At 36.2% G+C, this 13,544-nt stretch overlaps 1 protein-coding gene across 1 annotated transcript in view; it reads left to right on the top strand.

Annotated features, from left to right (window-relative positions):
• The window catches only part of FBXL17 (F-box and leucine rich repeat protein 17), a 577,742-nt gene that overhangs the window by 186,129 nt on the left and 378,069 nt on the right, over window positions 1-13,544 (top strand). Inside the window, exon 6 of the mRNA XM_060201248.1 lies at window positions 10,631-10,761. Coding sequence (XP_060057231.1) covers window positions 10,631-10,761 — 131 coding nt within the window. The remainder of the gene's footprint in view (window positions 1-10,630; window positions 10,762-13,544) is intronic.

Here is a 13,544-nt window from a genome sequence, read left to right as displayed (position 1 = left end):
TATCCCTCACACGTCTTTTTATTCAGCTCTGTTTTTCACTCCAGCTCCTTCAAATGTTTGATTAAATATTTTTTTCAGTGAAATCATCCTTGACTGCCTATTTAAAATGACACCTCACCTATCTTTCCTTTAATGTCTTCCACATGCATATATTCTATAGCATTTGATATCATCTATCATACTTGTTTTATTTATTATTCCATTACCCACTTTTAACTTGGAATATAAAAAACCCATTAGCAGAGATGTGCATTATCTTTGCTCACTGCTGTATTTTTCAAAACGGGCATTGTTTCTGGTCCATAGTAGATGCCTAGAAAATAGCTATTGATTATGTAGATATTTCTGCATTCTTTTGTGAGTGATTGATGAGGCTAAAATTTTACAGATTATTTTACACTTTCAATATTGTTTAAACATTAGTAGCTATTTATTAGAGAAGTGGTTCTAGTCCAACCTGGGATTAACAGGGTGTCATTTTTGGAGCAAATAGTGATTGTCCTTATTTGAAACTAATACAATCAGAACCTCTCAGGACTCAATATGGTCATTATATTTTTAAAGATCTCTCTGTGTTCCAGAGTATATCTAAGACTAGAGTCAGGTCCTCAGGTAACATTTAAGTGTGAATGAATGAATGAAATGCAGTGTTACTACCTAGATTTGTACTTGTTGAACCATTAAAATGAGATATCCAGTATTTATCATGAAGGATTGATCATGAGCAGCATGGCCCAGGAAGCAAGTGGGAAAAGATGAGTGGAACTACATGAGAAGGTGGAGGAGATGGAAAAGACAAGGCTGGTCTCCCATGTACTTACAACAGGGAAGGAAAATTTACTCCTGATCTTTTGGCATTCTGCCATTTAATAATTTCTTTCTAGGGGATATTATTATATTTAGGGCCACCTGGATAATAATTTGTATTAGGCAAGTGCATTCTAAGATTGATTTTTTCCTCTCTTTTAAGTGATAAGGATGTGAGGACAATTAAAATAATTACCATAGTTCTCTTCACATACTGAGAACAAATAAAAATTTAGGGAAAACAAAAGTTGAAGGAGAGGGATTTGAATTAGCTTAACAAACTCTAGGGGATAGCAGGGATAGGCAATGAAGGGCCTGATAGACAAGTTCTGGGCTTTCTTTTTTTGAGTTGTAATATTTTTGTTTGCTAAAGATTTCAGAGAAGATAGGACATATAGTCAGAGTTATTTAAGGAGAAGAAATCTGACTGGTAATGAGGCAAGGAGGAGTAGAAGGGACATCTCTGAGGAGAAACAGTGCAGTAAAGTAGACTAAAAAGCACAACAGAGTGTAAATAAAATAGTAAAGGATTGTCAGACCTAATACGAGAATGACAAAACCAAACAGACTTTGGATTTGGAAATAATGCAAAGAGACAGCAGCTCAGGGTGATTAAGAAATCAGTGATTGGAAAGAGTACATGGAGGAGACAGAAAATTAACATGGTTCCATTTATGGCTGTGAGAATAATTAAGACCCTGAAAGTTCTATTTCCATGACTAGAATTACCTATTTTTATTGCCTCTATGAAAATCTTTTAAAAAGCTTTCATTTATATTGAGGACCTCAGCTCTATGAAGTACTAGAAATAATTTGCCTTATGCCCTAAATATATTTTATCTAGCTATTAATACTACTACTCGCCTAAGTGCTAACTTTAACCATGCTGATGTTCTAGTCTCATTGATGAACAGAAACACCCACTCATATTCATTCATACCCCCCCATCTAACCAGGTTTTGATGTAAAGTTAAATAGTGACCCTGTAAAGGTATAAAGTCTTCCTGTGTTGAGGTATAGTAATTTCCTCTCAGTTCCATTCCTTCCCATTTTCTAGAGTAGTAGTTTATTATTTTTCTTTTTTCACCTTGAAAGACCTGTGCCACAAACTCTATTCCTTCTTCTTCTTCTTCTTTTTTTTTTTTAATTGGTGATTTAATAAATGATCAACCAGATTGTGGGATAAAAGGGGTACAATTCCATACATTTCCCACCATCAGAATTCCATATACCCTCCCCTCCATTGGAAGGTATCTTTATCCCTCTGGGAGTATGGACCAAAGATTTCTATGGGGTACAGATGGTGGGAGGTCTGGCTTCTGTAATTACTTCTCCTCTGCACATGGGTGTTGACAGGTTGATCCATGCTTGTAGCCTGTTTCTGTCTTTCCCTAGTGAGATAGGGCTCAGGGAAGGAGATCCTAGGACACATTAGTAAGGTCGTCTGCCCAGGGAAGTGAGGTTAGCATCATGGTAGCATCTGCAACTTGGTACTGAAAACATTAAGATATAAAGTAGAACAGATTGTTTAATAACCAGGAACCTAATAGTAATATAGGTAACAAAGCAGATAAGATTTGGGGTCTTCATGTTGGAAGAAGCTAGGAAGTCTATTTTAGGTATATTCCAAGGGGATCATGACTTTATAAATTTTTGCCTGAGGCCCACAGATAACATGGAGGTGGGCTAAAAGTACTGTCTGGGAAGATAGTGTCAGTATCTCCCTCCACATCCTTAGTAGGAAGCACTCCACATTTCCTTACAACTGTCTTTCTTTTACCTGTCTCCTGAGCCTGTGGTTTTTCCTGTGTTCCCACCCTGGCATCCTTATACGTGTTTGCAGATGAATGTGTGGCTTGATAATTTAGGTATTGGTTGACTATACAGACATTTTTATCCTTTTCAGTATTATCACCTCTAAAGAGCTTCTTGTATTATATTGTCCTCTTCAGAATGAAGTGATGGAGCATCCCACTACCCTTGCAAAGCTACTATGAACTTACTTATGTTGTTTCATCCACTCTGTAGTCAACCTGCAAAAGTGAGAATTTTATTTCATTTTCACTTTTCTAGATTCTTAAGAAAAATTAGAAGTCATTTGGGGTCTTTATATAGTCTTCTAAGTCTTTGTTTCCTAGGTAACATTTTAGTGTCTCATTTTATACTTTAAGTGCATGCATGGCCATACCAGTCATTGACTTAATTTTAGTATTTCACATGAATTGGTTACAAGTAATATTTTTCTCCAATAAGAAGCAGTATTAAGCTGAAAATTGACTGCCTACATTCTACATTCTGACTTAGATTTCTTTTTAAATACCTTAGTAAATGTTTAAAAATGGGAGTAAAGATTTAGAAGACCTTGCTTGTATGGCTTAGCTGTTCAGATCCCCTGTGATTTATATAGCCCAAAGTTTAATTAAAATGTCAGTTTCCTAAATGTAATTATTTGTTTCGGACTATGAAGGATTATTTTAGGTAGTTTTTATGAAACACTGGAGGGCACTATTATGTAATTCCCAGACTAAGGAAAAAAATATGATGAATTTGACAGAGCTGTTGTGGAGTTTTGAATAAAATGCCACATCTCATAGATGTGCTCAGTATGTATCTTGTAATGATGCCAGTTACTTTGAATTAGTCTCCTAGAAAGGCCTTTGGATACTGTCATATTTCAAATTGAACTGGCCAAAATGGTCACAGGGAAGGCCACATAGACATGACCTGTGACTGTCAGCTCATGAAAAAATGAGTATTGATTGAATCCGAGTGTATAATGCTCTTCAAGTTCTCAGTACAGTGCTGGAATCTGGCCAATATTAATCTTTCCTTAAGTGTGAGTTTATGCTTCAACAGAAGAATGAAAAATGTTTCACTTATGGACAGTAAATATAGGGCAACAACTACCACAAATGGCCCAATGTAATTGCCTGACCCACTTTGCTCTTAGGAGAGGGCTTGGATGCAGGATTTAAAAAGTTCAGGAGGAGACTGACTAGAATTAGACTTTTGTCACATGCATATTGTTACTGAAATCGTTACCTCTTGTTATTCCACTGGTGCTTGAAGATGTCTGGATTTTCTAACGTCTGTGTAATAGTTTAAATTTAGTAATATCTCTTTTCCTGCTGTCTGCATTTAATAAGTTAGACCTTTTTGATTCTCATTTTGTCATCCTGAATATGAAGGGCAGAACCAACACAAATTACTTTAGATTTCCTTCTCTACACAAATTTGTTGCATCCTCTTACTATGTTTTGCCTAGTGGAGTGATTTTTCTTTTATTGTAAAATGGACTTAACATAAATTTTGCCTTTATAACTACTTTTTAAGTCCATACTTCAGGGATATTAATTATACTCACACTGTTGTGATCAACATACACTTTACAGTAAAGGAAGTTAAGAGATGTGTAGAAACTTTGTGTCAGAAGCTATACTAGAGCCCAAGCAGACATGTATAGGGGATATTTATGTGACTGGACATAATTTTTTTATGATTTTCTATTTTCCTAGTGATTATAAAAAATGATAGCCAGGAGAATAAAGTATTGCTGTATGTAGAGTGTACTTAACTGCATTTAACCATTCACATGTGCATATAGTTACATATAACACAAGTCTTCCTTAATATTCATAGGTTTAATAGTCATTCTTCAGAATATTTTTAAGCAGCTTTTTAGATCTACTTCCTGTATTCCTTTCTGATTTTTTGTCCTTGGTACAAATAAGAGGCTGCTGAGGCCACGTACATGGGACAAGAGGAAGGTGCAAGGATTTTGTGTGTGTGTGTGTGTGTGTGTGTCGGGGGGGAGAGAGAGAGACACTGTGTGATGAGCACACACACACTTTGGGGACCCAATGCACAATGGTGGAAGAGAACCTATGTGGATGGTAGCACTGATTTGCAGATACCTATCACAGAAGGGTGAGAAATTGTACCCATGTGGCAACTGCCTTGTAATTCTTTATTTTCCTAATAACACATTAAAAAGAAAGAGGTGGCTGTTAGGACATGATTACAGTATATCACCCTGCACCTACACTTCAAAGAAGCCATTTGTTTCTTTACATGCAACCAGAGCAATTCATTTATTTATTTATTTATTCTTATTTTTTATATAACTGGATAGAGACAGAGAGAAATTGAGAGGGGACGGGGAGATAGGGAGAGAGATTGAGATAGAGAGATACCTGCTTCATTGCTCATAAAGCTTCCTCCTTGAGTGTGGGGAGTGGGAACCTGAACCAGGGTCCTTGTACATAAACCTGTGTACCCAACTGCCCAGTCCCTATATGAAATGTTGAAATTTTCTCATGAGTGAGCATTGGTTTAAGAAATTGAGTAGAGGGGGTCGGGCGGTGGCACAGTGGGTTAAGCACATGTGGTGCAATGCGCAGGGACCGGCGTAAGGATCCCGGTTCGAGCCCCTGGCTCCCCACCTGCAGGGGAGTCGCTTCACAGGCGGTGAAGCAGGTATGCAGGTGTCTATCTTTCTCTTCCCCTCTCTCTCTGTCTTCCCCTCCTCTCTCCATCTCTCTCTGTCCTATCCAACAACAAAGCAACGTCAACAATGGCAATAATAACTGCAACGAGGCTGCAACAACTAGGGCAACAAAAAAGGGGGGAAAATGGCCTCCAGGAGTGGTGGATTCATGGTGCAGGCACCGAGCCCAGCAATAACCCTGGAGGAAAAAAAAAAAAGAAATTGAGTAGAACTGCCTCCCCTCTTCTAGGATGTGACACTGTAGGAGTGGTCATATTTGGATTGAGTTTTTAGCACTTTCTTGACAGTTGAAAATAAACTTAAAGGATACAGTAGAATGGAGAAAGCATCTTCATCTATATTTTTGTGAGTACGTGCATCTAAAGAGGGCCTATGTATGAACTGCAGAATTTAAAGCTATAAAAGGTACTTCCCTTGTCGTCAGTGAAACTGGCTTGATTTCACAGACAGCATTCTTTATGCCTTCAATATTCATCTTCTATTAGCTGCATAACACATTACCAGATATTTAGTAGCTTAGAAAAAACTATACATTCAGCATCCTATTTCCATGGCTTAGGATTCCAGGCATTCCGGCTTTGTCCTCTGCTCTGCTCTTCTGCTACAGTCAAGGACTCAGTGGGACCTGTAGTTCTTTCTAGAGCTTCAGTCCACTCACAAGGTCATGTTTCTTTTCCTTTTTGCCATCAAGGCTATTGCTGAGCCTGTGTCTGCATGACAAATCTGCTGTTCCTGGTGGCCATCTTTTCTTATTTTTCTCCTTTTATTTGATAGGACAAAATGAAATTTGAGAGTGGTAAGGGATTTAATGAGGGAGAGAGAAAGATAGACACTTGCAGAAATGCTTCAGCACTTGGAAAACTTTCTCCTGCAGGTAAGAATCAGGGGCTGGAACATGGGCCCTTGCCCATGTTAATGTGTGCACTCACCCAGGTGTGCACCATTGCCTGGGCCACTTGTGATTTTTCAGAGTTTAGTTCCTGTAGTTGCTGGGCTGTGCCTCCACCCCTTGGCTCCTCCCCTTTTCTTTCTTATCATGAGCTAGGGATTGCTCTCAAATCTTTAAGGCCTCTAGTAAGTCTTTGTCACATGGCCCTCTCAGAGAACCTCTCAAATTCCCTCTTACAATGCAGATGTTTGTTTCTTCATGGCCTGAAGATCACTCTGCTTTTCAGAACATTTTAAGTGTTCAGTTTATTAGGTTAGGCATGATCAGCTGTATGGAGCTACTGATATAGTCAGAGCTGTCTGTTTCATTTTAAGAAAGCTAAATATATTCTATTACAGTGTGCTTTAGTTGGTAAATATAGATCAGACTCCAATGTTATTGGTAACTTGTTTCGGAACTTTGTCAGAACCCATTCCTACTTTATGGTTCTCCTTCCATTCTGGAACTTTGTTTTCCTGATTCCCATTCTAGACTGTAGGCTTCTTTAAACAGGTTTCCTAGCTCTTGCTCTTATGCTATCCTCCTCTCCCTCTCCTTCTCCTTCTTTGAATGCTCAGAATTTAGCCCTTATTTCTATTAGAGTTTACCTACTGTTGTAGACGTTTTCAAATTCCATCTCTTTTGACTTTATATTTTTGCAACTAGCCTCTGAAAGCAATGAGTAGTGAGTGACGCTACCTGAATACTCCTTGTGTAGTTTCTTCATGAACTGAAGTGAAAAGAGGGTCTGACTGTTGCCTGACAGATTTCGTTGTCAAGAACTGTGTTGTTTTCAATAGACATGTTCATTAAATATACATATACAATAAATTAAATGTAAACTTTTAAATCATTTATTTATTTAAGAGAAGGGAGGAGAGAGAGAGAGAGAGGGAGGATCACTATCAGAGCACTTCTTAACTCTGCTATTTAGTGGTGCTAGGGATTAAACCTGGGACTTCTGGGGCCTCCAGTGTTCAAATCTGGTATGAAAATTAATCAAAATAAAAATAAGCTAAAAAGTTCATCTTGTTGGGAGTTGGGCAGTAGCGCATCGGGTTAAGTGCGGGTGACACAAAGTGCAAGGACCAGCTTGAGGATCCCGGTATGAGCCCCCGGCTCCCCACCTGCAGGGGAGTTGCTTCACAAGTGGTGAAGCAGGTCTGTAGGTGTCTATCTTTCTCTCCCCCTTCCTGTCTCCCCTCCTCTCTCCATTTCTCTCTGTCCTATCTAACAATGATGACATCAATAACAACAACAATAAAACAAGGGCAACAAAATTGAATAAATAAGTTTTAAAAAGTTCACCTTGTTCTTCACAGTTGCTGTGTTTCAGGCATTCACTGGCCACATGTAGCTAGCATTTACCTTATCAGACAGCAGAGACATAGAGCATTTCTACCATTGAAGAGAGTATCCTGCAATTACACACCTTTAGAATCTCTCCTTTAGGAGACCTTCCTCTCTTGCATTTGAAACACAACTGGCTCTAAGGTTCGAACTCCCTATCCTGTGACTTTTGGTTCTAACCCCTTTAATTCAGCTTCCTGCAGGAATAACATGCTTTCTAACAGAAGGATTAGCATGGAGAAGACTGGTCAGTGCTAGAAAAACTCCCTCATGGTGCTGGAAATGTGTGTACTAGTTTCCTTTTGCTGCTGTAACAGATTACCACATATAGTAGTACAGATTTATTATCTCACAGTTTTGTAAGTCCAAAGGTTGACTTGTCTTCTGTTTTTTAAGTCAGAAGTCTGACACCAAGCTAAAATCAGAATGTTGGCTAAATTGTGTTTCTTTTTGGAAGCTCAAAGCTTTTTAAAGATTCTCTGAGAATCTGTTTTGTTGCTTGCAGTATTGGGATGTATAAGAAATGCATATTTTTTGTCATCTGAATAACTGAATGATTTGACTTCACTTACAATTATTTGGACTTCACTTAAAATTCCTGACTCACATTTCCCAGAAGACTTGGGATTTCCTAGGTGTAGAAAGTAGTGACCTTATTAAGATACAGAAAGTAGCTTTTGGAATATATCTGACAGTAGGTTCAGGTTATAAGAAGGCAAACAATTTGAAAAGAAGGTGGGATTTTTGGTCCTATCTACTGTTGACCTGTAATAGAAGAGGAGCTCAAGGTTGAATTCCATTGTCAAAGACCAATGATTTCATTAGTCACATCTGATTAATTGAAATCACCATAAAAACCAAAAAGGAAAGGGAAGAGAGACTGCAGTGGTAGTGTACTAGAATTTCATGTCTAAAGCCCCAGAGGTCCAAACTTCAATTCTCCTGCCTCACTATATGCCAGAGATGAGTAGTGCTGTGGTCTCTTGTCTCATAAAAAACAAATAAAAATTACAATTTAAAAAAGTGTGTGTGTGTGTGTGTGTGTGTGTGTGTGTGTGTTTTGGGGGGGCTTCCAGGCTTGTGAATATGTGACAATTTAGGGAGCTTGACAAGTCTAAAGGGGATGTCTGAATTAGAGGATGTTCTTGGGAGAATTAAAGTGAATTTTCTTGTTCACCTTTCTACCATCTGAGCATTGCTTTTTGGAATAGGGAAACCCCTACATACTCATGCAAAATCCTGCACAGTGTTCCTCCAGTTTTTTGTTGGGATTCTGTTGTTTAATACTATAGATCTGAGTTACCTATTCTTACTACACCAGTAGTAGTGTACTAGAATTTCATCACTAAGGCCCCAGAGGTCCAAACTTCAATTCTCCTGCCCCACTATATACAAGAGGTGTGTAGTGCTGTGGTCTCTGTCTCATAAAAAAAAAAAAACTACATTTTTTTACTGTTATTTAAGATTGTAGATCTGAATTACCTATTCTTACTATGTCAGCTCAGGGCTACTAGTACTTATTGGCTCCTGGTCCTCTTCATTTGTGCTCAAAGCCAGTAAAGACAGGTTGATTCTTTTAATATCTCTTGCATCTCCTTCTATCATGTCTCCCTGAATTTAGCTGTGAAAAGTTATTTGTTCATGTAATTTACAATAGACCTTGATAATTCAGGATAATCTACCTATCTCAAAATCCAGAGCTTTAATCGCATCATCAAATTCTGTTTTGCATATAAGGTGACATGTTAGGTCATAGATATATTTAGGAGGGTATTATTATTTGCCTTCCAATTAATTCTTTGCATACAACAAAGCAACAAAAACTTATTTGAGATGTCACTTATTTAAACAGTAACTTATTTAAAAAGGTAATTATGATCCTACGACTTTTGTGTAAATGACATCAGTAATTTTCTCTAAGGATACAAATCAAGGTAAGACAGGAAGCATAAGGAAAGGAGCAAGAAGAAATGAAGAAATGAGCAATGTGATACTGGTAAAGATGGAAAATCTTTACCTTTTTGTTGTTGGTCATCCCTGCTCCATGCTGACTTTTTCAGATAAAAAGCAGAGATGGAGCTAGAGAGAAAGATACAGCAGCATCAAAGTGTCCTTCAGTGAGGTGGGGGCCAGATTTGAATCTGGGTCATACCCATGACGAAAAAACACACTACATGTGTGAGCTTTCTTGCTGGCCTTAAAAATGTTTTTTGTGGGAATCGGGTGGTTGTGTAGCGGGTTAAGTGCACATGGTGCAAAGCGCAAGGACAAGCATAAGGATCCTGGTTTGAGCTCCTGGCTCCCCACCTTCAGGGGAGTCACTTCACAAGCAGTGAAGCAGGTCTACAGGTATCTATCTTTCTCTCCCCCTCTCTGTCTTCCCCTCCTCTCTCCATTTCTCTCTGTCCTATCTAACAAAGTCGACATCAATAACAACAACAATAACAACTACAACAACAATAAAAAAGGGCCACAGAAAGGGAAAATAAATAAATATTTTTTAAAAATTAAAAAAAAAAAGGTTTTTATATTACCTTCTGCTTGGTAAAACACAAAACCCATAATTGTATACTTTGTAGTTCATTGAAAAAAATTGCCAGTATATTTCAGAATTAATTACAAACTCATTTCATCTTCAAAAAAATGAGAACTATCCAAAAGTGACTTTATATTAATGAAGACATATGTTTGAAATTGAAAAATGTCAAGAAGAGTAATCTTGTCAAATTATGTGTACTTAATGTCATGTATTTAATCGTTTCTCCACCTAAGTTGCTAAGTTTTTGATTTTATGATGCCTGAATAATATCTATGTGGTTTAATATTTATCCCATAGATTTCTACACTGATTTTTAACTTAATATGTAAACATTATATAGTCAATTTAATTAAGCTATCCATTTATAATATGGTATGTGATATTCTACTTTTTAATAGACATTTTTAATTTTAAGAATGTTTACCTTTCTTTCTTTCTTTCTTTCTTTCTTTCTTTCTTTCTTTCTTTCTTTCTTTCTTTCTTTCTTTCATCTTATTAGTTAAGAAACCTTTCCAGCTTGGATCTACGTCATATCACTGAACTGGATAATGAAACTGTGATGGAAATTGTCAAGAGGTGCAAAAATCTTAGCTCCCTCAATCTCTGTCTGAATTGGATCATAAATGACAGGTAATAGTTGTATCATCTTAAAAACATGTTTCCAGAGAAAAGCATGTGTTCTGCAACCAGATACTAATTATCATTGTAACTTTAAGCAAAATTGAATTTAGCTATGTATTTTCAGATAGATATGTTTAAGTTTTGAAGCCATTTATATATAGTTTTGTCACTGGCAAAATGAATAAAGGCTTACTAGGCAGAAGCAGGGGGAAATGGAAAGTTAAGAATAAAAACTGGTAATACCCTCTAAAAAGCTGGGAGTAAGTAGCTGGGAGAGAGAGGCTCCGCATCAAGGTACACTTTTGAAAGATTCATTCTTATGTTGCAGCTAGGTTTTTCAGTGCTAAGATTCAAGTGTTTGACTACACAGTTATAGCAACAGTCTGTTGAGTTTTCTTAGTCTTTCATCCAAGACATGTTGTTTATTTTTCACTTTAATATTTTTTTCAATGTTTGGGGTTGATTTTACTGTTCTTGACAAGGAAAATGATTTGATAAAACTGTTATAAAATTATGGAGACTCTTTTTCAAGTATGTCATATTTTTTTCCTTCTGAATAATGAAAGTTAATGTCTTTTTTGAAAATGGAAGTTAACATTAAACAGTTTAATTTGTAGTAAAATTATGTAAAATAGTTCCTCTTACATACAAGGATAAAGGATTGCATGAGTGGAAAAATAATTAAAGTCATTTCATTAATGAGAACAGATATAAAGACCCTTGGAAATATATTTATATATTAGTTAAAAGAATTAAAATATTTTGCCACTACTGATGAGTGTAGGTTGGCTCTTAAATGTAGGCATGAGAAAAGATTCATTCTTTGAAAAGAATGTTTTCCTTGAGAGCACTAGAGCAGTGGTTTATTAAATTTGTATTTGTTAATGTTTTTTAAATCTAAGACCATCCTTCACTTTTAAATTCTTTTTATGCTTTAAGAATAAAATTACATAGACCCTACTTACCTTTTGGTAAATTCAAGTGACAGTTTATTAAATTATCCTGTATTGCTCTTTCAGTTACATGAGATTTTCCACATGGCTGTTTTTTTAGTCATTTTGTTGTGTGTGGTGGTGGGGGGCTTTAATGTTTGCAGTGCAGTTTTTAACACTTAACATGGCTCTTAGTAAAAAAAAAAATTTTTTTTTGGGAAATCTACTAATCTGGGTTAGACATATAATCACCATTTATAAAGGATGCTTGTTCTTGGGTAGTAATCACTGTAAAAAGAACATTAGTATCTAAAGAAAATTGATAAAAGTGAAACTCATCTCTGTAATCAGTGTTCACATTGATAGTTTGAAAGCAGTCTTTGTCATAATTAATCAAGAACATAAATATTATTGTATGAGTTTAGTGTTTGGCATTGGTTTAATGTTAAGATTAACTCCTTAGTAATTATTACATCAAATTTCCTGTAGGTAATTGTCTTTGTAACAAAACAATTATGAAAAATAATTGTCTTCATACTGCAACACCTTTCTGTATATCTATAGAAGAGTACTTATGTAGAAGAGTCTGTAATTGCAGGCTCCAAAGACAAATAATCCATATCTGATTATAAGGGTTATTACCTAAATAAATATTTATGTCTATGTCATTTGAACAAAGATTAAAGTATTTCTAATTTTCTAGACCTTCAAATGCTTATTTAGCAATAGTTCGGGATTTTCAAGTGAAAAATGAGCAGCTTTCACTTTGCTTTCTCTTTCCTTTGTTACACTCCATCTACCCAAACTTCTAGTTATTTCATTTTTTCCCCTATATAACTATAATGATTATTTGGTATTTGATCATATATATGCATATATCTGAGATTTATTTATAAGGAATGAAAGTGTATTTTTATATTTTTAATGGAAAAGTTTGGATTAATTGAGAAAACATGCATTTTAATGAGGTTGAGCGATGAGTTTTAAAGATCAGACACTTTTAGGTTTTAATTACACTACTTGCACTTATCCTGTGTACTGTAATAGAAGTTTCAAACATTAAAACCCACTTTGCAGTATCATCTAAATTACTCATCTGATTGTTCTTGCCATACTCTATCACTAAGCTAAGTAATATTTGTAATTATATTGGTATAAATCTAGGACTTCCCGTCAGACTTAATTATAATTTCAGCACTTAGCTGAGATGGGTTAGTAACCTTTCATACAGAGGGCACTGGAAGGCACTAATGCATTTAGCCTATCAATTAGCATCTGTTTTACATTTGTTCATTAGTATTATTGTCTGGTAAATCAGAAAGCATTTATTAACCCCCTACTAAATACTTGGTACAGTGTCTCAGACTGTGGGGCACTGAGTCTCTGCTACTCTCAAAGGTTGCTCTCTTTAGGTGACAGAAGACTTAATGAGTGAGATAATAGTGAGTCTTGTAAGGATAGAAGCGGGGGGGGGGGGGGGGGGAGGAAAGTAACCTTTATTACCTAGGTAATTGATAGGCACTTTACCCATGCTCTCATTTAATCTTTTTCACATCTTTTGTTCAGAGGAAGGTCATACAATTCCTATTAAACTTAGACTGTTTGCTTGACTTTTCTTTGGTTTCTCCAGTGGATTTATTTTCTCCTCATTGCTGCTATAAAAACTGGATGAGGGTAAATAAGAAAAAAACAACTGAACAATGAGTTGAATTTCCATTTTATAGTCTGGATTCACACATATATACAAATTCTTATTTTTAATCCAGTCTCATTATTTCCCTTCATAATGAAAGTATGATAAAGATTTTAAATGTTATTTCATAAATAATACTTTGAAAAGGATCTGTGTTTAGTACTGCT

Source organism: Erinaceus europaeus, chromosome 11, assembly GCF_950295315.1.
Source record: "Erinaceus europaeus chromosome 11, mEriEur2.1, whole genome shotgun sequence".
NCBI classification, from domain to species: Eukaryota; Metazoa; Chordata; class Mammalia; order Eulipotyphla; family Erinaceidae; genus Erinaceus; species Erinaceus europaeus.
This window is presented reverse-complemented; position numbering and strand designations above follow the sequence as displayed.